The sequence below is a fragment of the Anomaloglossus baeobatrachus genome, chromosome 12 (genome assembly GCF_048569485.1).
Source record: "Anomaloglossus baeobatrachus isolate aAnoBae1 chromosome 12, aAnoBae1.hap1, whole genome shotgun sequence".
Lineage (NCBI taxonomy): Eukaryota > Metazoa > Chordata > Amphibia > Anura > Aromobatidae > Anomaloglossus > Anomaloglossus baeobatrachus.
In genome coordinates this window covers 93554651-93578593 of record NC_134364.1, presented here as the reverse complement: position 1 = coordinate 93578593, position 23943 = coordinate 93554651, and the positions used below count along the sequence as shown (strand labels likewise).

The 23943-nt window shown below is 45.3% G+C and overlaps 1 protein-coding gene and 1 pseudogene across 1 annotated transcript; both read left to right on the top strand.

Moving 5' to 3' along the window:
- Positions 1-10560: 10560 nt before the first annotated feature.
- LOC142257582 (olfactory receptor-like protein OLF3) lies at positions 10561-11523 on the top strand. The gene has a single exon (XM_075329720.1). It carries the CDS (start codon positions 10567-10569, stop codon positions 11521-11523), a length of 957 nt encoding a protein of 318 aa, XP_075185835.1. The 5' UTR covers positions 10561-10566.
- A 6315-nt stretch (positions 11524-17838) lies between these two features.
- LOC142257581 (olfactory receptor 5V1-like) lies at positions 17839-19384 on the top strand (annotated as a pseudogene).
- The last annotated feature ends 4559 nt before the right edge of the window (positions 19385-23943 follow it).

The following is a 23943-nucleotide window of genomic DNA, read 5'->3' as shown; positions in this document are numbered from 1 at the left end:
CAATGAAAATGTCTAGTAATAATCAAGCTTTTGAAAGATTACTGATTTCATCATCATAACCCACTAAAACATCAATGATATCTTTGAAATCCCTCTGTAAAAAACAATGGACTATTTGAGTTTGCAGATCATGGTCAACTAAACAGGGTGTGCAGAATGAGTGAACGACTTGTCTATATTCTTTGAAAACCTCTATAGATCTATGAAGACATCACAGGATTTCCGATGAAAAAAATTGACTGAATCGAAATTGAATTTGTGTCAAGTGTTTCAGGATTTCACTGAACCTGGCAAATTCGGACATCACAACTAGAGTTGAGCGCGGTTCGCGGTTCGAGGTTCTCCAGTTCGCGGCTCGAGTGATTTTGGGGGCTGTTCTAGATCGAACTAGAACTCGAGCTTTTTGCAAAAGCTCGACAGTTCTAGATACGTTCGAGAACGGTTCTAGCAGCAAAAACCCAGCTAATTCCTAGCTGGCTTTCCGCTGTAATAGTGTAAGTCACTCTGTGACTCACACTATTATGAAATTTCAGTGTATAGTGTGCGGGAACAGCGCATTCAGATCACTGCTGTATGGATAATGGCGATGGCCATTTTTTTTTTTTCCTTGTCTTCCTTCCCTAAGCGCGCGCGTGTCGTGGGGCGGGCTAGCATGTCAGCCAATCCCAGTCACACACACAGCTAAGTGGACTGTTAGCCAGAAAAGCAATGGCATGTGTGATAGGATGTCCATGTCACATGTCCCTGCATTATAAAAACGGGTATCTGCCCGTCTGGACGCCATTATCTCTTCTGCGTCTGGGTGTCAGTCATCACTGGCGCAGCTCCTGTCTCCGATACTGCTGTGTACGCTCTATACACAGCGCTGTACAGAATAGGGATAGAAGATTCTATCAGTCCTTTTAAGGGCTAATACCGGCAGGGTCAGAGCCATAGGTGACAGGTCCGTGAAAACAGAGTTTAACAGCTACACAAGATGACAGCGTCTGTGTAGCTAAGGTCAGGGATTTCCTCGCTGCATTTCCCCATTAGGAGGGATAGAAAGGCAGGCTTCCTTTCCTCTACCCAGACCCTCAACCCTGGCACTGTACCCTCCTGCCCTCTGCACACTCCAACTCATTGTTACTAAGCCATTATACTAGCAAACACTGAGTGAACTTAGTGGCATCCTAAACGTGGCTGTTGGACTTCTGTATTGTCCCACTAGTGCAAAGATATTTGCAGCACGTCTGCCTACATGGCACACTCCAACTCATTGTTACTAAGCCATTATACTAGCAAACACTGAGTGAACTTAGTGGCATCCTAAACGTGGCTGTTGGACTTCTGTATAGTCCCACTAGTGCAAAGATATTTGCAGCACGTCTGCCTGCATTGCACACTCAAACTCATTGTTACTAAGCCATTATACTAGCAAACACTGAGTGAACTTAGTGGCATCCTAAACGTGGCTGTTGGACTTCTGTATTGTCCCACTAGTGCAAAGATATTTGCAGCACGTCTGCCTGCATTGCACACTCCAACTCATTGTTACTAAGCCATTATACTAGCAAACACTGAGTGAACTTAGTGGCATCCTAAACGTGGCTGTTGGACTTCTGTATTGTCCCACTAGTGCAAAGATATTTGCAGCACGTCTGCCTGCATTGCACACTCTAGCTCATTGTTACTAAGCCATTATACTAGCAAACACTGAGTGAACTTAGTGGCATCCTAAACGTGGCTGTTGGACTTCTGTATTGTCCCACTAGTGCAAATCTATTTGCAGCACCTCTGCATTGCACACTGAAACTCATTGTTACTAAGCCATTCTAATAGCAAACTATGCTGCCAGTTTAAGGGCCGTAGTTGCATTGTCAGGGATAATTATTGTTGTTTATTCTGCTATTAATAAAGCTAGACCACCGCTGAAATCTACACCACCTCTCAATTTTTACTACCACATTTTAAGTGCACAATCTTGTCGCAATCAAAATGAGTGGCAAAATGACAGATGCTGGTGGAAAGGGGAAGAGGCGTGGTGGAAAAGGAAAAAAAGGGTTTGTCCGTGGGGAAGGTGGCAAAGCTCCATTAACATCTGCTGAAGATAGACCATCTTCCAGCAAAAGTAAGATGTCTACTACTTACCGTGGACAATCCGATGTGCTCCCGTGAGGACCAAGTTTCTGAGCATAATGTTGACCCTTTTTCACAAACTGTAACACCTGTTGTTATAGACAATGAGGAACATACTGATGATGATGAGACGCAGATACCAGATTGGGATGACAACTTAAATATTCGGTCATGGCAAGAAGAGGCTCGGTCTGAGGGTGAGGGGAGTGCAAACACAACAATTGATGAGGAAGTTCTAGATCCCACCTACCGTCAACCCACAGTCAGGCACTCGAGGAGGTCAACAGAGGCGGTGGAGGAGGATGCAACCGATGACGAAGTTACCTTGCGCCTTCCTGGACAGAGTCGGAGCACTGGTAGCATGTCTACAACTGCATCCTCAGCCACCACTCTGCCTCTGAGCACTAGTCGGGGGGGCTCAGCAGGTCGCATGCCCTCTAAGCCTTGCCTAGCCTGGTCCTTTTTTGACATAGCAAAAGATCGCCCAAATTATGTGATCTGTGAAATTTGTCGTGATTCTGTTAGTAGAGGGCAAAACCTCAGCAGTTTGACAACTTCTTCCATGAATCGTCACATGAATAAATATCATATGTCCCAGTGGGAAGCTCACCGTGCTGCAATGCGGCCTAGCAGAGCGAACCATCCACCGCCTGCCCCTTCCAGTGCATCCGCGCGCTCTTCATCTTTTAGGACTGTGGGGACAGCTGTCACACCTGGTTTTCCATGCACAACTTCCACCACTGTAACCGCAACAGTCAGTTTGCTTGGTAGGTCGTCAGTTGGTTTGGAAGGGGAAACAAGTGCGTGTGTACAGCTCTCTCAGACATCGATAGCACCAACGTTGGATGAAGGCAACATCATGTCTCCGCCTGCACTTTCCTCACAAACCTGCATTACAGGGACACCCTACTCAACACCGTCTACACACAGCAGCCAGATCTCTGTCCCTCAGATGTGGACAAATAAAAGGCCATTTCCTGCGACCCATGACAAAGCTAAGAGGGTGACTTTATCCCTCTGTAAGCTCTTGGCTACCGAAATACTGCCTTTCCGCCTGGTGGACACAGGATTTTAGAGACCTTATGTCTGTCGCTGTGCCCCAGTACCAGATGCCCAGTCGCCACTACTTCTCTAAGAAAGGTTTGCCCGCGCTACACCAGCATGTCGCACACAACATCACCGCTTCCTTGAGAAACTCTGTGTGTGAACGGGTGCATTTCACCACCGATACTTGGACCAGTAAGCATGGACATGTCGCTGACTGGGCACTGGGTAACTATGGTGATAGATGGTGAAGGGTCTGCTGCACAATTTTTGCCGTCGTCACGACTTGTGTGTCAATCCTCTGTCTGTCCAAGTTCCGCCACTGCTTCTGCCTCCTCCACCTCATCTGGGTCCTCCACCTCCGCCCCAAGCCTGCCTGGTGTGGCCACCAGCGTTCTCACTGTGCAGAAGGAATCATGCACCCCTCATTACTATGCTGGCAGCAGAGCGCAACGGCATCGGGCGGTCTTTAGCTTGACATGTCTTGGGAATAGGAGTCACACAGCTGAGGAGTTGTGGTCAGCTCTGCGGTCCGAGTTTAATAAATGGTTGTCTCCACTCAACCTACAGCCTGGTAAGGCCGTGTGCGACAATGCTGCAAACCTGGGTGCGGCCCTTCGCCTGGGCAAGGTGACACACGTGCCTTGTATGGCTCACGTGTTGAACCTTGTTGTCCAGCAATTCTTAACACACTATCCCGGCCTAGATGGCCTTCTGACCAGGGCACGAAAACTATCTGCTCACTTCCGCCGTTCAACCGCCGCAGCTGAGCGACTTGCATCGCTCCAGAAGTCTTTCGGCCTGCCGGTTCATCGCCTGAAATGCGATGTGGCGACACGCTGGAATTCGACTCTCCACATGTTACAGCGACTGTGGCAGCACCGCCGAGACCTGGTGCAATACATCATGACATATAGCCTGGGCCAACGAGATGCAGAGGTGGGGCAGATCACCCTGATAAAGTGGTCTCAGATCAAGGACCTATGCACCCTTCTGCACAGTTTCGACATGGCGACGAATATGTTTAGCGCTGACAATGCCATTATCAGCATGACAATTCCAGTCATTTACATGCTGGAGCACACGCTAAACACTATTCGGAGTCAGGGGGTGGGACAACAAAAAGGGGAGGAACTACAGGAGGATTCATATGCGCAAGACACAACAACATTACCAAGGTCCAGACGTTCATCATCACCAACGCGGCAGGCATGGGACCATGGGGGACAGGGATCAACAAGGGCGCATGGTAGCAGGCGAAATGTTGAGGAAGGTGCAGGAGAACATGAAGAAATGGAGGACGAACTGTCCATGGACATGGAAGACTCAGCGGATGAGGGAGACCTTGGTCAAATTTCAGTTGAAAGAGGTTGGGGGGAGATGTCAGAGGAAGAAAGAACGGTTAGCACCTCTATGCCACAAACACAGCGTGGACTTGGTCCGCATGGCTGCGCAAGACACATGAGCGCCTTCTTGCTGCACTACCTCCAACATGACCCTCGTATTGTCAAAATTAGAAGTGATGATGACTACTGGCTTGCCACACTATTAGATCCCCGGTACAAGTCCAAATTTTGTGACATAATTCCAGCCATAGAAAGGGACACACGTATGCAGGAGTATCAGCAGAAGCTGTTACTCGATCTTAGCTCGGCTTTTCCACCAAACAACCGTGCAGGTGCAGGGAGTGAATCTCCCAGTTATAACTTGACAAACATGGGACGGTCTCGTCATCTTCAACAGTCTACCCGTACCAGTAGCACCGTATCTGGTGCTGGTAACAGCAATTTTATTGAATCTTTTCATAATTTTTTTAGACCCTCCTTTGCAAGGCCACCAGAGACAACAAGTCTGACACATAGTCAACGGCTGGAGAGGATGATACAGGAGTATCTCCAAATGAACATCGATGCCATGACTTTGCAAATGGAGCCTTGCTCATTTTGGGCTTCAAATCATGAAAAATGGCCAGAGCTCTCCACTTACGCCTTGGAGATTTTGTCGTGTCCAGCTGCCAGCGTTGTCTCTGAACGTGTCTTCAGTGCTGCTGGGTGTTTGCTGACAGATAAGCGCACGCGTCTGTCCAGTGACAATGTGGACAGACTAACGTTCATCAAAATGAACAAGTCATGGATCCACAAGGAATTTACTACCCCTGTGTCATCCTGGGGAGAGTAAATGCTTGTGGATTTGGAATGTGCTTGATGCAAATCAAAACATCCTGTTTGCAACTAGGGCACAAGTGCTGCCACGGAATGGGTGGGTGTGTGTGGGGCACAATTTTTGGAAAAAAAGGGAGACTCCGCTTGGAGTCACCTTGCAGTGTTTTACATGATTTTAGAAGGGCGTGCCATGCCTATATCTGTGTCTCCTCCTCTTTTTCCTTGTCCAGCTCTTTTGTTTTCACATTAGTATATGTCCTTGTCACTTTCCCATGTGTTTGTGTTGTGTTGTGAGTTGTTTGTCACCTTTTGGACACCTTTGAGGGTGTTTTCTAGGTGTTTTTATGTGTTTGTGATTGCCTGCCATTGTTTCCTATGCAGTTCGAATTCGGTTCGTCGAACGTTCGACGAACCGAACTCGAACGAGACCTCCGTTCGGCGAACCGAACTCAAGCCGAACCGGGACCGGTTCGCTCATCTCTAATCACAACATTGCTAAAATTGTCACTGTCATTATACACAGAAGTTATATTTTGTCAAAGATTTCACGAGTTAGAGAAAGATCAGAGGTAGTGATGGGAGAACCTGGACTGTAAAATCTTGGAACCATGTTGGATACCTAATATCCTTGCATGAACTCTAGATCTGGAGTTCTGAGGGAACTCCGTGTAACTATCTGGATTCAGGTATCCAGAAAATTAAAAAAAATAAAATGAAAAGGAAGGAAATAGGGATATGCAGGAGCGTTATAATTAGCGAGTCTCCAGCAAGGTGATATCAGTATTTTAGGGGCCGCTCATTAGTCATTACCCTCATGCATATTCACTGCTTCCCCTGCCCATTGGCAGTACCAGCATCTGTGATTAGCTGCAGTTAGATTGCGCCCCCACCCTGTGTGACAGCGTGTTTCACTGCTTGGAATCAAGCACGCTGTTACGGGAGGACCGGCGGATTAGGACCAGGGGGTATAGATCCCAATCGCTAGTCGGGGCCCACTGGGGTTAGTGGGTTAGGCAAAGACTATAGAGCTGGGTGGCTCTGAGATAATCCAGGGAACCGGTCACATGTGTAGGGACACGTCAAACCAGATGACAACCCAGTTAGCGTTTCGGTGGAGCGGGCGTTAATCCGACCACGTGTGTAGGGAACACGTCAGGCCAGATGGTAACCAGTTAGCGTTGACCGAGAAGACCGCTGCGACAGCGCCCAGTCGGCCACGTGTGTAAGACACGTCAGGCCGAGCGGTCCTTTGATTACCGTTTCTGGTCACTACACGAATGGCCATGTGTGTAGAGGACACGTCAGGCCAAGGGATCACACCAGTTACGTTGACTGGGAAGCCAAGGAGGATAATAGGTTCACACACTCAATCCTGGAACACCCTGTTAACTCCACAGGGGTCCTGGGGTATGCTGTCCGTGTGTGTATGAGGCACAACCGGACAGGTGGCGCAACAGGTGTGTTGTCCATGTGCGTAGAGGGCACTCTCGGACAGGTGACGCAGCAGGTATGCTGTCCCTGTGCGTAGGAGGCACAACTGGACAGGTGACGCAGCCCAGTTAACGCCACTGGACTGCTCTAGCACAACAGGAACGGTAGCAAGGAAGCACGGCGCCTGACCCTCATGTGCTGAGCCACGAATCTTGGCGTGACAAGCACCGTTCGCTTAGCCCTACCTACCGCTTCCAACAAGGCTTATGCCACCATGAATTCTAAGTGAAGACTGCGCACCTCCATGTTGTCTCCAGCCCCTTTTATAACCTGAGTCCGCCCCAAACCCAGGGTGGTACCACCAAGGTCCAATAGCAGAGTGCCATGTCATCAGTGATGTCACCAGCGACCTATACGGAACCACCACATCATTGATGATCTTATGGCAGCCACGCCCCAAACACTTCACCAGTTATTGTCTGACGACCAATGGTGAGGTGCCAGATCATAGGGGCGGGCCTCTGCGAGCCAGTCCGGAGTAGCCACGTCATCAGGACACCTGACATCCTCTGCCCTATCAGGGCCTGCCACCTCATGGACATGCTCAGTGTGATCCTTACCGGACCTAACCTCTGATGCACTAAGTGCCTGAGCATGCTCAGTAGCCTGAACAACAGACTCATAAATCAGACTATCTGCCTGAGCATGCTCAGTAGGCACATCCCAGAACTTAGACACAGCACAAAGTCCAAGTACCTGTGCAAAGAGGCTGTTAGGATTAATTGTGGGAGCATGCTCAGTAGCCTGAACTGAGGACTTAGTCTCAGAAATGACACAATCAGGCTGAGCATGCTCACTAGGCAAAACACCGGACTTAGACTCTGGCTGGGGTAAATCGGCGCACGCATGCGCACTAGCCGCCTCTCCACACTTAGACGTGGTGGAAGGAGCAGCCAACTGGATGACACAAGGCACGGCCAAGAACGGCAGCCGGCGCCTGGGCGCAACAGGAACTGCAGCAGGCTGCTTGCGCCTATGGCGGCGCTGGTTCGTAACACACGCTGTCTGTGTATATAGTGGTATAAAAATAAATTTAAACATTGGCTTAGAGTCCCCCATATTATGATACCCATCACACATAAGGCATATGGCTATATGCTGCAGCCCCCAGCTGTTTACTTATCTTTGCTGTGTATCAAAACTAGAGGGACCATATACGGCTTTTTTTTAAATGATTAAATAAATGGCTGAGAGCTGCAGCCTGTAGCTGTATGCTTTATCTGTGCTGGGTATCATTATATGAGGGGACCCTACACAAACTTTTTAATTTATACATTTTTACATCACTATAGATAGGCATACAGCAATACAATTCCAAGCAATCAGACATGCTGTCACACAGGGTGGGGGCAAAGTCTGACTGTAACCAATTACAGACTCTAGGACTGCCGGTGGATGGAAGAAGCAGTGAATATGTGTGAAGGTTAATGAGAGGCCTCGGAAGTAGTATTTATGCAGCGCAGGGAACCCAGTAAGTATAAGGCGCCTGCTCTAATCCGGTTCCGATCTTCTCCGAACTTCTGGCAGTATTCACTGCATTGTTATTCACTCGGCAGTTCTCGCCTTTTTTTAGCCGTGTTTGCGATGATGTCAGGGTTTACCCGAGTCCATGAGCCATGGATTCGATTGAACTTTGACAGTCACTGTGCGAGTCGCGCAACGGTATCAGCGGGCACGGCGCACACTCTCCTGACAGGTGCAGGTCGGCTGCATGTATTTCCATTCAGCTGAAGCGCTCCTGTCAGGTCAGTGTGCGCCGTGCACGGTGATACCGATGCGAGACTCGCAGGAGTCATACGTAAGTGAAATCATACCCTCAGTGTAGAGAAGCAGTTAACCGGGGGCACAGCTGAACAGCCTCAGCTGTGCACTCGGGTGAAGTCTCTGACAGCTCTCAGCTGAGTCTGTGTGAGGAGGCCTGTGTTTGTCTCCTCGCACAGAGGTAGCAGAGCTGAAGATGCTCGCCCGCCTTTGGACTACATCGGAGGTTTTTTTTGGGGGGTAATTAAGATGGAGTCCTAAATGTCTTCTGTTTTATTTCTAATAACATATTTTTTTCTCTGTGTTGTTTTATTTTACTGTTAAAATAATAGGCAGTTACAGATGCTGTCACAGAATGGGGGTCTGTGATTGGATGTTGGAGTAACGTGAAACCAGCCCATATATTCTAGCATCTAGAATTTATGGGCAGATTCCAGGTTACCCCAACAGCCTATCACAGACGCCCATTCTGCGTGACACCATCAGTGATTGGCTGTTGGGTACCTCACACATATAGTAGTGTAAAAATAAATAAATAATTAAAAAAATGACGTAGCACTCTGCTGTATTTTTGATTCTCAGCGCAGATATTATATTATAAAAAATAATTAAAACAAAAATCTATGGGCTCCTGCCATAGTTTGATTGCCAGTAAGGTAAAACCAGGCAGCTAGGGGTCGGGATTTTCAGCATGGTAAGGCCCAAGCATTCTGGGCCCCCATGCAAAAAAACACAGTCGGCATCCACCCTTGGAAATGGTGCATTGTTTCTTAACACCATTTCCAGGCACTTTAACCAGCTCGTTCAGCGGCCTCGATGGTGGTGGCTGGCTGGGTAATAAAAGAGTTATTTCCAGCTTTGTATTCTCAGCTGGTACTAAGCCCAAAATTCATGGTGTCATGCCAAATTAGACATGGGCACCATGAATTTCTAGTTAACAGTTAAAAAAACACAACACAAAGAATGTTTTTATTGGAAATAAATTAAAAAACAAAAAAAATGTAGAGACTCCATCTTTATTATAAAAAAACTCCTCAGTCTGACGTAGCCCACAGGGAGAGCAATGTCAGCTCTGCTTTATCGCTCTGTGCAGACAAGTGTCTCTACAGAGTGAGAAGCAGACTGACACTGACAGTGATTGTCAAAGTTCAATTGAGTCGATGGCTAAGCCATGGACTCGGGTGACCCCTGACATCATCGCGAACATGGTCGAAAACAGCCAAAGACTGCCAAGTGATAAGCAGTTCAGTGAATACCCCCGGAAGTTATTGATCAGACCCGGAAGCAGAAGTGCCCAGGAGACAAAGTCTGCAGGACGCTTCATGGGACCTGTAAGTATAATGACAATGTTTATTATTAACTATATCCTTTATTTTACAGCCCCTCCGCCCAATCCCATAACTGTAAAGTCCAAGCTTGAGGTTCGGACGCAAGTTTGTGCTATCTCCAACCCCGAGCACAGACTTTACAAAAAGCTTGGGCGAATCTCCCGATCCCGAACATCGGGGGGTTCGCCCATCACTAGTCATAAACGTCTTTCCAAGACAACTTGAGACTATAAAATTATTTTGAATACATTTAATGCATCTACTGCCAATTGAATTGTCCAGCAACATTCAGCAAGTCTTGAATTTCTAAATAATTTTTAATCTATTTTTCTGATTAGCTGAATTTAAGAATTCTACTGGCTACCATTGCAGTAAACATTTAGCAACAATAGGTTCACAAGAACAAAAAAACTGTTAACATTGAGATCTGAGGAGATCTACACTGAGGGTCCAATTTCCTGGAATTCACCTTCGATTAGTTTCCTTTGTCTAGTGTAATTCTACTCCATTAAAGCATCTATTGTTGGTTAAACCTCGTGATGTTAAATTAGCAGTATTTTGGTGACTAATTATTATAAGACCAGATAATCTAAAATTTGTAAGTAGAGTAGAAACTATTTTACGGTTAATTCATTTCTTTGTATATCAGGAATCACCTGAATGTTATGGAACAATTGAACCAAACCACATCCCGAAGGTTCATCCTTCTTGGGTTGTCAACTGACCCTCAACTACGAGTCATCTTATTCATTGTCATTTTGATCATGTATTTATTGACTATATCAGGAAACCTTCTTCTGATCATCGTGGTGAGGACCAATTCAACTCTACACAGTCCCATGTTCTTCTTTCTGACCAACCTTTCCTTCATTGACATCTGCTTCTCCACCTCTATTGTTCCTGTACTATTAGTGAACACCTTAGCCCAAGACAAAAGTATTTCCTTAGTCGGTTGTGCGGCACAGATGTTTGTCTCTTTAGGTTTGGGTTGTGCAGAAACTATAATTCTTGCCTCCATGGCCTATGATAGGTTTGCCGCTATTTGTAGACCATTGCATTATAACATTATAATGAGCAGAACCATGTGTTTTTCCTTAGCTGCCTTATCATGGAGTGTTGGATTCATTAACTCTTTTATACAGGTGTACCTAACATTCCAACTCCCATTCTGCAGGTGTCTTGACACCAATCACTACTTTTGCGAGTTACCAACCTTTATAGAAATGTCTTGTGGAGACATCTTTCTCAATGAATTATCTATATATATCTCAGGAGTATTGATTGCCGTGTTTACCTTCTACCTGATTTTGATCTCATATATCCATATTATTTCAAAGATCCTGAAGATTACTTCAGCACATGGAAGACAGAAATCCTTCTCCACCTGCGCCTCACACCTCACTGTTGTCACCCTTTTCTTTGGCACCGTTATGTTTACGTATTTACGGCCACACTCAAAAAAATACTCTCAATCCTCCATTGAAACAGACAAAGTATTGCCCATTCTGTACACGACAGTAACGCCAATGTTGAACCCTTTTATATATAGCATAAGGAATAACGACGTGAAAAACTCAGTAATCAATCAACTGAAAAGGAAGCAATGTTGCTTACGAAATTAGGGGGTTGGCCACTTGTGCAGGAAGAATTAATTTAATCCAGTTACCAAAAGAAAATATTTTCAGGAGAAGCGCAGAGCTCCTTATTTAAAAGTGCCACTCTCTCCAACAGTACAGTGCTCTTGTCCAATATGGAGCCATTGATCAAGCGTCAAGTGGCCAGATCAATCTATTAGATGCCTCCAATAACTCTATACACAGCAGTGGAAACTAGCACATGCACAGACGCTGCTAATGGGGCCTTAATTTGGACCCAAGTGCCCAATTAGAAGTTATTGATAACTGGATTGTATGAATTTGTAAAAATACTTACAAAGTTTCCAACATTTTGAGTCTCCAAAGTGGTCACTTATTGATTTGTGGGAGTCCAAACAATGGGATATGTACCGATCAGTGCACTTTTATCCTGTTTAGAATGGATAAGCAATTCCCAAGCTTGGCAGCTGCTGAATTCATTCTCTATAGGGCTGCTGAGCTCTGCATTGAGAGCTTTTTCTGGTAGCCCCATACAGGAAAAATGGAGTGTCAGCATTTAACCTGCTACTCCAGTCTAATGGGGACAAAAGTACTTGGTTGAGGATTAAAAAAAAATCCAAATTCTGCCAATCAGCGGGGACCCAGCAGTCGGACCCTCATGATCAGTAAGTTATCACCTATGGATAACTGGTTTTCATCGGACAACACCACCATAATTCAACTATCCTCTGCCTATAAACTTCACTACACGTATTCCTCAGTCAGAGGGAATCAACCATGAGGATCCATTGCAAAACTTGGTGTAGGACTCCACTCTAGCAGCAAGGAAGTTTGGAGCATGAGACATAATGGAACCTTATTGACTGCTTAGTAACGGTCATGCCTAAAACCCTGGTAATCACAATCAGCTGTTACTAGCAGACTAAAGTCACAAATAATATTTGTTACTTTTCTTTCCAGTCCTCTTGTACAGTTTCTAATATTATTAGGGATGGACAGTTGAGCTGAAAATAGAGATTGTCAAAAACTTTTAACCAGGTCAGTCATTTTTTCCTGGAAATCCATCTCTTTCCTTTCAAAAACCATAATCAGTATTTTTTCTTTAATTGTCCACTATGGTTTAGATCCCAACTTCTGAGAAAAATTGAAATCCATAAACCATACCACTATTCTTCCACATAGAAGACTATGAAGTCAAAGCCAAATTTCAGACCGGATATTTACCAGTCATCAATTGAGTCTAAACTATGGATCCATACTTATGTAACTAGTGTTCCAGATTTTTCACTCAATAGGGATCAGTATTTATACACTAGACGTTGATAAGATCTAATGTTCAAAATCATATTCTCAACATAGCATAGTATGAATCCTTATTTTTAATATTGATTTTTGCAGTATTTTAAAAATAAACGATTGCCACTCAATTAAATGGAATAATGGAAGATTCAAACAGATTGACAAACAGATGTGTTTTTTATACTTGTGTTTTCTCATCATCTATTTATTATTGTATTCATCAGTTTCTTTCTCCGTCATACACCCACCTCCTACACAACATGGAATATTCTTCTCATTGTCTATAACGGAATTCTGTGCCAAGACAAGATGAACGTTTTTGCACAGTCTACTCTTTGAAATGATACTGCTAAAAGGTTGCAAAGCCAAAGTTTTTAGCAAGTGGTTTAGGATCTTGTGATGTTCCTTTTTTTAAAGGAAGCCAGAAGAGTACACAGTAGGAGGTGCAGTATGGCAGATCCATACATGTCAGTGAATGCGGAAATCAATCTGGCCTTGAAAGAGGTATCAGGGGATTGATTAAAACCATCCACACCATGAAGCTCTAAAGCTCTCATCCTTGTACTTTGATTGGCTCCTTCAAATATTCAGCGAGGAGCTGTTTCTTGTTTCCAAGTTATGATCTTCCATATTTCAACCTTTCCAGCTCTATTAACCAAGGGAAGTGGGGCCACAGAGTTTTCCATTTTTTTTACTAGCCCTAAGAATTAAAAAAAACCTGACTTCAACAGAAAGAAAATTAAAAATTGGACCAAAAATCTAAGAAAATGCATTGGTATGAAATTTGTTATGAGGACCTAACTGAAATAAAAATCATTGGAAGTCCTAGAAGAGTAGAGTTTATTTCCAAACAATCAAGTTATCATCTATTCTTTGGGGTCTGATAGTTGGGACCTCCTACGATCCTGAGATCAGGGTTCTCAATTAGTTTTGTGCAAGTAGTTAACTATTCGTACTCGCTATGCTGTTAGCGAGTACTGTCCACTATTCGCATATTCGTTACAAGTAGTGGGCGCCATGTCAGTCAATAGGAAATACTTGCTAAGTAACGAGTAACATGAAAGCCGTACTATTCACTACTCACAAGAAAAAATACGGCTTTCGGGTTACTCGCTACTTAGCGAGTATTTCCCATTGACTTACATTGCACCTGCTATTCGTAACAAATATGCAAGTAGCAGACAGTACTCGCTAACAGCATAGAGAGTACGAATAGTCAACTACTCGCTCAACACTACTCCCAAACCCTGAGGACAGGGCTGGGTACAAGTTTCCTGAAGAGAGTGGAGTTGCGCATGATGGTAATCTGCTCCATTTTTTGCCAATGGTACTACCAGAGAAAGCAGGGCGCTTGGGCACTTCTGTAGACCAAAAAAAGAGCGGAGGTCAAGAGTGGGCACCTCCACTCTTCAGAGCATAGTTTTTGTGGTTCAAATCTTCAACAACATCACTGCAAGTCCCACCAGTCAGATCTCCAGCAGTCATCAAGTTTACAGCTAAAACTTTTGGATATGGGATAACTTTGTACTTTGAGATTAACCTTTTAAATACACAAAACACATTTGGTTTTAATGCTGTATCAGTTAATGTTGCCCGGTAGAGCAACCTGTGCTACAACACTAGAATGTATAGCTGATCGAGATAACAAAAAATTTGCACTAGCGCCACTTCTAGTATAGTCCAAAAGACAACTAAAAATAATCCTTAATGGGGATCACAGCAGGATGAGCCAAAGACACCCCTGTCAAGAATATGTCAGGTAAAAGACTGATATATTGTATAGGTGACAACTTCTGGTCAGTGGGTGTACTGTACTACCATTGGGACCCGCATCGATAAGCAACTGTGGGAACTTAAATTCCTGATGAGGAAACTTTAATCCCCATTATAAGATGGTATGGTAGGTCAGTCATTTTGGTCATTATAAGGCTGTAGGAAAAAGACAAACTTAACATTCATCAACCCCATAGTGTCTAAATGACATGCAGGTTGCACATGCACACTGCTGCTCTGTTCTTACAAGGATAAAAGTTCACCATTCTGACAATTCGTATCGGTCAGACACCTTTTTAAAAACAATATTAATTGTTTTAGCTTTGCCACCTCTTTAACTTAAAAGGGTTTTCCCACAAAGTTAATTTTAATCAATAAATCTTGGAATACATTCCCCAGTTGGTTGTGTTTAAAAAAAGTCAAACCACAACTCCTGGATGGGGGAGAACGCAAAAGAGTATACAGAATTTACGGCATGGGAACACAAATCATTCTTGCTTTGAGGTAAAACATTTTTTAAAAACAGGAAGGGAAATGTTTTACCTCACAAAAAAATAATTTGTGATCTCATGCTGTAAAATATGTATACTCTATTGCTTCCTCCCCGGCCCAGGAGGTGTGGCATGATCAGACATTGTCACTGTACGATCAGACACGGCCATTACACAGCACATACATAAGACACATATATAAGATTATCTCAGCACAGGAACATTTTTTTAAGGCACATACAATTGTGAAAATTATTATTATTCCAAGATCTATTGATTAAAATCAAACTTTAAAATTAACTGTGTTCATGGGATAACCTCTTTAATAAACCACCTGGGCTTAGTTCCATGGATGTCACCTATCTTTTTCCATTTTACTGCATACATTTTCTAGATTGTGGCAATGTTGTATTCTTTTAATGAAAGATTAATAAAAATATATTATATAAAAAAGAAAAAAGTTTTGACATGACATAGAGATGCCTGTAAAGTTTTCGTTGAAGGGAATATGGAAGCCTAGTTTACTGTTAGATGGTAATAAGCATAATGTGGGCAACTGTCCTAAGTGCTGAATGGTTAGAACGTTATTGCCCATATTAAGTCAAATATCACCATCAATAAGGCATCACAAAACAGTGAGCCAAGGATGAGTTCCTACAGTTCTGATAGCTTTGTAAGGGCTCAGAATTTTTTTCATATAGCAGCTGCGCTACAGAAACTGTTGGTTTTGTGCCCCGCTCCTTTTCTAGGATGCTCATGTAACAATGGTGTCATTCCACCACATGCATTATTCCGCAGAAGGAGACCAGAAATGGTCAAAAAAAATCCCAGAAGTTGTAATAAATGAAATATTTTTGTTTAGGTTAGAGGGTTGGATTGTAAGGTGGGTAATGAACTGAGAAGAGAGTAATTGAGCACCATGGGTATTGCATATTCATGGGGGCCTGGGAGCAATGGAACAATGAATTGTATGAGTGCCTATGATCATAATGGTGTTCGGTGGAGTAAAGTGGATACTATGGATGGGTAAAGCACAATGGGTAATGAATTTTAGGGGGTAACATCTGGTAATGACTTGGATGGGGAAAGTATAGTTAGTAATGAAATGAAGAGCAGTGGGTACCATGGTTAAAGAATTGGGGGTTGGGTTAGAACTCAGTGGGTAATGAATGGGATTTGAGTTTTTACAGTAGGTAACGGATTTACATACTCAATAGGAAAACATACAGTAGGTAATAAATTTATATTTTTAATTGTAGAGGCTTGTTGGGGGCATGACGCTCTAATTTCAATAGGCTGTAAATAAAATAAAGAATCAACACTAATTAGATGAGATTTTAATGGTAAGTCCCTGGATGTAAGTATTTGTACAGTATCTATCCTGAATTGCATACAGAGAGATGATCGTAGAAACACTCATGTTTTCAAAACAATCTCCCATATAATGTACTGTGCCAAGTCTTATTATATAGTGTCCTGCCTTATTATATAGATCACAAAATAAACTGATGCTGTAGTATTCTTTTGTCTATTATTTATAGTGCCATCCATTATTACAGTGCACTACTTTATGTACAGTGCTGACCGTTATAAGTGTCCTGTTTTATTCTGTATAGTGTTGTCCATTATTACAAGGTGTCCTTCTTTAGTGTCCTCCTTTATTATGTATAGAACTGTATATGATTACACAGTGACCTCAGGTAAAAATAAATAAACTGTTCTCCCTTATTATATACATTGACTAATGCTTCTGAATTTAGTTTTTTTTTTATTTGTATTGGATGTAGTATATATTAATTGTGAAGAATTAAATGCTGCAAAGTAGAGTATTTAATTAAATATGCCTGTCTGCTAGGCTTTGAGTCATGCTGCCATTGGTGTGACACACTAAATATGAATATACAAAATAGCTTTATTGTAAACAAAAATATGAAAAATTACATATGTAAATATAAATGATAATGATAACGCCCACAGCACAGCTACATATTCTAAATATGACTGTTATGATACTTAAACAATAAACTTCAAATTTATAAAGCATTATCAGGAGAGAAGAGATAATCATTTATTCCACAGGTGCGAAATTCTCTGGTACAAATGACTTGGGAAAATCAACAACATAGCGGGAATTAGAAAGAATTAATTGCAAAATATATAAGAGGACATTATTCTCATTCACCGCAAGGATATTTTGAGATAAACCTATTAACCCATTAATCAAGATTTCGTGCCTTATTTAAGACTGGATTGTTATAAGTAAAAAATGTTCCTAAACTGTAATTGTAGGACAAAGCATCAGCCTTTCGTTTATCTCATCAAAAAATGAAAAGTTGTGAATATTTTTTGGAAAATCAATGAAGACAGTGAAATATATAAAATAAATGTTAACCTCGATCTGTTTGGAGATGGCTAAAGGTCAACTCAACAAGGTGGTGGATCAACATATATTTTTCTACAATTGGTTTTCGAAAAATTTGTGGTAAAGTTTATTATCATCATAATTTAACCAACAGAGGATATTTCTTGTATAAGGCACACCATATCAGTACTGTAGTAGGCACTACCCAAAAGTAAGTCTTCCGAAGGCATCGTTGAGAACCTAAAATAAACTACTTTCAATATGACAACTTCCATCTTCTAAAGTTCACATCTTTGTAAGATGTTTCTACAATGGTGGTCACTGGTAAGTCTTAATAGTAATTGCTTAAAAAATGTATTTAACATCAAAATCAATATGTTATATATATTTTATTTTTATATCAGGGATCACCTAAATTCCATGAAACAGTCAAATCAAACTACTTTCGGAAGATTCATCTTACTTGGGTTATCTACTGTCCATCACCTTCAAGTCATTTTCTTCATCATATTTTTTATATTGTATATAATTGCTATATCATGGAAGCTTCTGCTGATCATCATGGTGAGGACCAATCCGAGTCTACACAGTCCTATGTACTTTTTTCTTACCAACCTCTCTTTCATTGACATCTGTTTCTCGTCGTCTATTGTTCCAGTACTATTACTGAACACCTTAGCCAAAGACACAAGTATTTTTTTATTTGGATGTGGGGCACAGATGTACATCTCCTTAATTTTGAGAGCTACGGAATGTATAATTCTTGCCGTCATGGCCTATGATAGGTTTGCCGCTATTTGTAGGCCATTGCATTATAACACCATAATGAGCAGGACATTGTGTTTTTACTTAGTTGCATCATCATGGAGTGTCGTACTAATTGATGCTTTCTTGCAGCTGTACCTAACGTTCCAACTTCCATTCTGTAAAGGGGGCTTTACACGGTAGCGATATCGCTAGCAATTTCTAGCGATAGCGATCGTGTAAGTACCCGCCCCCGTCGCGCATGCGATTGTTTGTGATCGCTGCTGTAGCGAACATTATCGCTACGCAGCGTCACACATACTTACCTGGTCGACGGCGGCGCTGTGACTGCCGAACAATCCCTCCTTCAAGGGGGAGGGACGTTTGGCATCACAGCGACGTCACCGCAACGTCACTAAGCGGCCGGCCAATCAAAGCAGAGGGGCGGAGATGAACAGGACGTAACATCCCGCCCACCTCCTTCCTTCCTCATTGCGGCAGGCGGCAGGTAAGGAGACGTTCCTCGCTCATGCGGTGTCACACATAGCGATATGTGCTGCCACATGAGCGATGAACCACAACGCTAAACAACCCTTACCGATTTTTGACTTTGGGACGACCTCTCCATGGTGAACGATTTTCACCATTTTTGAGGTCGCCTAAGGTCGCTGGTAAGTATTACACGCTGCAATATCGTTAATGACGCCGGATGTGTGTCACTAACAACTTGACCCCGGCGACCAAACATTAATGATATCGTAGCGTGTAAAGCCCCCTTTAGAATCTTAACACCAACCACTACTTTTGTGAAGTACCTGCTTTTGTACGAATGTCATGTGGAGACACCTTTCTCAATGAGTTATCTCTGTATATCTCAGGAGGATTGATTGCCGGGAGTGCTTTCTTTCTAATTCTGATCTCATATATTTATATTATCTCCAAGATCCTGAAGATTACTTCAACACATGGGAGGCAGAAATCCTTCTCCACCTGTGCCTCACACCTCACTGTTGTCACCCTCTTCTATGGGACTATTATGTTCATGTATCTTCGACCCCACTCAAAAACTACCCAATATTCTATTGAAACAGACAAAGTAGTTCCTATTCTATATACGACAGTAACACCAATGTTAAACCCTTTCATATATAGCATAAGGAACAATGATGTGAAAAATGCCCTAATTAATCAAGTGAAGAGGAAGCAATGTCCCTTCTGACTTTGGTCTAGCCCTCCACCGATTATTTATTTTGATTATCTATCCTGGAATGACATCATATTGCATCACAAAACAACACTAATGTTGCATCAAGCCAGCTACTCAAAAGAAGACCAACAGACACCGACAAGACTCCTTCTCCCGTCCTGTTACCACAGACTATTCTCATTGCTGATGGGACATTCAAATCGATTCACACCAACTCTAGTAGACAAATTTGAAGAACACACCCCAATGTATGTACTTGCTAATTACTATCCAGGCCAGTTGTTCACCTCACCCCTTTACTTTAACCCTTCCCACGTCATGATCAACTATTATGCTATAGAGCAGATATGGGTGTGTGGAGCTGTGTTACAAAAGAATGATGCATGCTGGTGATAACCACATAAATAATGCTGTACAACATTTATTGTGTCATTTAAGGTGGACAAAATACTTGACCATCATCACCCCCCACACCCTCCCGCAACAAAATCAAGGGGCAAAAAAGTGGTACCATTACAGACTGTTAAAGACTCCCATGTGTGCCATGAGAATGTGTGGCGCCCTGGACTAGCCAGGTAGCCACAGACAAAACACACACACACACACACCCCCCAGACAGTTACATTAGTTAGACACAAACTCCAGCTGGGGCGGAGCCAGGTGGTTGGCCCCACCCACCGAGGAATTCACAGTCCTGGAGGCGTGAAAAGGAAGTCAGATCAGTTTAGGAGGTGAAAGTGAGAGGAGTAAAAGGTCTGCGTGTGCCTGGGTAGGAGCCCAGGCACTGACAGCAAGGTTGGCAGACGGTGGTGGCCGTCTGCAGGAGTGACAGATCTCTGCGGAAACGTAGGACCGGGGTTGGGCGGTGGCCCACCAGTACCGAATCGGGGACCGCAGTGAAGTTAAGCACACAGGCAGGGCCATCGGACCCCGACCAGGCTTGGAGCCGCCAACAATAGTCAAATCCGAGTGTGACAGGAACCCCAGGGGTTTCCTAACTACCCAAGTCCCATCAGAAGGCAACTGTCCGCACCGTGAAAGTATACAGCCACCGTCACAGGCTAGAGACCCAAGGGCCAGCACCTGCGGGCAAAACGGGCTCCTCCGGCACCCATACACCGGGGAGCGGACTACCGTACGGAACCCATCGGAGTCAACACAGTACACAAAGGTGCAGGGAAAGACAGCCACCATCACCTGTCCGGGGAGAGACACTGCAGCCGGCTGCGGGACCTGTCCATCCAGCCGTTTGGTTTACCAGAGACTTTGTGCATCTGCTGCTGAGTGAGTACACTAGTGCCATCCGGCACCGCGCCGCGCTGTCCCTGCAACCCTGCACCTCACCAACCCTGCCTCCCCGTCACACCACCGGGCCCCAGGACCACCAATCCCTACCCACGGAGGGGGTGAACAACATCCCAGCTGCTCCCTACCATCGCTCCCGGGATCCCCGTCACCAGAAGCGGTGGTGCCCATCTTCACCACAACCCGTGGGTGGCGTCACAGACTAAATCCCCAAACAAACCACCCCCTTTTCACTCACGGGCGAGGAGCACCACTCGAGTCCCCGGATCCGGCCCACTGCTCGAGCCACCGAGCAGCCGCAGCAGCGCCGGACCCGAGCATTAGCGAGCACAGCACCCCGCCGCCCACGACAACTTGGCATCACGAACAGGATTGAGACGATCTACCTACCAGTAGAAGTGCGCCTTGCAGTCCCCGCCGGCGGCATCTGGCTGAAAAATTGGACGCGCCACCATCTTTGGCGCGAAGATTTCATGCTCGAGCGTCTTCCTCGAGAAGGGAAGACGCAAAAGCGAAGCCCTGCCCCCAAAGAGGAAATGCTAGAAAGAACCAAGGGGGGACGGGAAAAAGATGTCTGCGCCTGGTGGAGGAGCGCTGGCCGCAGGAGCGGCAGTGCTTAACGGCCGCATGTAATTAGCGCCGCAGAAGTGCAGGGACGCCAGAACTCTGCTGGAACACGTTCCTGGACCCAGCAGCAAGACGTGCCAGGAGGTCCAGGCCACGGTCCACTCCATGATGGCGGAGTGGACGTCGGAGAAGAAGGGCCTGGCTGCAACCGTGTGGGCATGCGAAGTGGAGGTGGGTTCCGAGGAGCCGGTAAGCGACCCACGCCCCTATGTCCCCGAGGGAACGGCCGCTGCGTCTGAGGGGCCTGGCCTGCTGCCATCCACTATGCCACCTCCCTTACTGCCTATGCCCGCGGCCACCGCCCCGACCGACCCGTTACCACTGTCACCGGTAGCGGAGCCCGCAGCATCTGTGGGAGAGGACCCAGACCTGCGGCCCCCGGGCCTTACCTTTACCACCACCCTGGCACCCATCCTGGCAGCGACGGAGATGACGACGGCTCCGGCAGTCCGCCTGGCCGCAACGGAGGCGATCCTTGACCCGACGCCAGCACCGCAAGCCACGCTGACCGCTTCCAGACACCCGGCCTCAGCTGAGGCACCTCGGGGACGTAGCTGCCAAGCGGCAGAGCAGGCCACGTCACAGCGGGGCCCCTCACTACTGGAGGTGCCGGCCGTAGCCGGCACGGAGGGACTCCAGCTGGGCCCATCCCCCACACCGGCTGACCAGGAGTGGCGGCCACGGCAGCTGTGCCTTAAGACTGCTGCTTGGAGAAAAAGGATGCGGTAGCGGTTCCCGACTACCTTGCTGTCGGTCCATGTTGGGACCCTCAGCCTCTTGTTTTATCTGAATGAATACAAATCAACCGAATTTTCATCTGATTATCGACAGTGATTATCCCGGCCGTTGCCGGCAAGTTGTCCCCGGAGGGACCCTATGTGTTTTACTGTCCGCATAAGGAACTGTTCATGGACATGGCCGAGAACTGGCAGGCCACCCACGAACTTGTGGGTTTGTAAATAGTTTGGAGGGCCATTTTCCGTCCGTGCCGCCTCCAGAGAGGCAGAATGGAGGAAGGGCCCGCAGCAGAGCAGGCTGGGGCCCGGCCACCACAAGGACCAGTGGCCATCCTCCGGGGGTCAGGGATCCCCCTGGACGTGGGGTCCCCTGAAGTGACAGTCAGGTGCGAGTTACCGTACCCGTTCCCGCTCAGGCAGCCTGAACCTGGACTGGGGTAAAGGGGTGCTGCCCACTTCTTAGGGGCAGCATCAGGGCTAGGTTGCTTGGGTGGGAGAGTGGAAGACATCCGTCCGTCCATTATTAAAAATGTTTATGTGTGTTGTAACTAGAGATGAGCGAACCGGTCCCGGTTCGGCTCGAGGCCGGTTCGCCGAACGGAGGTCCCGTTCGAGTTCGGCTCGTCGAACGTTCGACGAACCGAACTCGAACTGCATAGGAAACAATGGCAGGCAATCACAAACACAGAAAAACACCTAGAAAACACCCTCAAAGGTGTCCAAAAGGTGACAAACAACTCACAACACAACACAAACACATGGGAAAGTGACAAGGACATATACTTCTGCAAAAACAAAAGAGCTGGACAAAGAAAAAGAGGAGGAGACACAGATATAGGCATGGCACGCCCTTATAAACTCATGTAAAACACCGCAAGGTGACTACAAGCGGAGCCTCCCTTTTTTCCAAAAATTGGGCCCCACACACACCCACCCCTTAAGTGGCAGCAGTTGTGCCCCAGTTGTACACTTCACAGCTAGATTTGCATCAAGCACATTCAAAAATACGCCATAATTAACCGTCCCCAGGATGACACCGGAGTAGGTAGCAAAGTCTTTCCTGATCCCAGCTCTGTTCATCTTGGCTTCTTTTAAAAACACAGCAAGCAAGGGTTACTCCAAGCGGAGTCTCCCTTTTTTTCAAAAAATTGTGTCCCACACACACCCACCCCTTCAGTGGCAGCAGTTGTGCCCCAGTTGTACACTTCACAGCTAGATTTGCATCAAGCACATTCAAAAATACGCCATAATTAACCGTCCCCAGGATGACACCGGGGTAGGTAAATAAAGTCTTTGCTGACCCATGACTTGTTCATCTTGGCTTCTTTTAAAAACAATGTAAGCAAGGGTTACTCCAAGCGGAGTCTCCCTTTTTTCCAAAAATTGGGCCCCACACACACCCACCCCTTCAGTGGCAGCAGTTGTGCCCCAGTTGTACACTTCACAGCTAGATTTGCATCAAGCACATTCAAAAATACGCCATAATTAACCGTCCCCAGGATGACACAGGGGTAGGTAGATAAAGTCTTTGCTGACCCATGACTTGTTCATCTTGGCTTCTTTTAAAAACAATGTAAGCAAGGGTTACTCCAAGCGGAGTCTCCCTTTTTTCAAAAAATTGGGCCCCACACACACCCACCCCTTCAGTGGCAGCAGTTGTGCCCCAGTTGTACACTTCACAGCTAGATTTGCATCAAGCACATTCAAAAATATGCCATACTTAACCGTCCCCAGGATGACACCGGGGTAGGTAGCAAAGTCTTTCCTGATCCCAGCTCTGTTCATCTTGGCTTCTTTTAAAAACACAGCAAGCAAGGGTTACTCCAAGCGGAGTCTGATCCCAGCTCTGTTCATCTTGGCTCCTTTTAAAAACAATGTAAGCAAGGGTTACTCCAAGCGGAG

Bases quoted from the DNA above. Each gene is read 5' to 3' on its own strand.
- LOC142257582 (XM_075329720.1), top strand. From the start codon at position 10,567: ATGGAACAATTGAACCAAACCACATCCCGAAGGTTCATCCTTCTTGGG.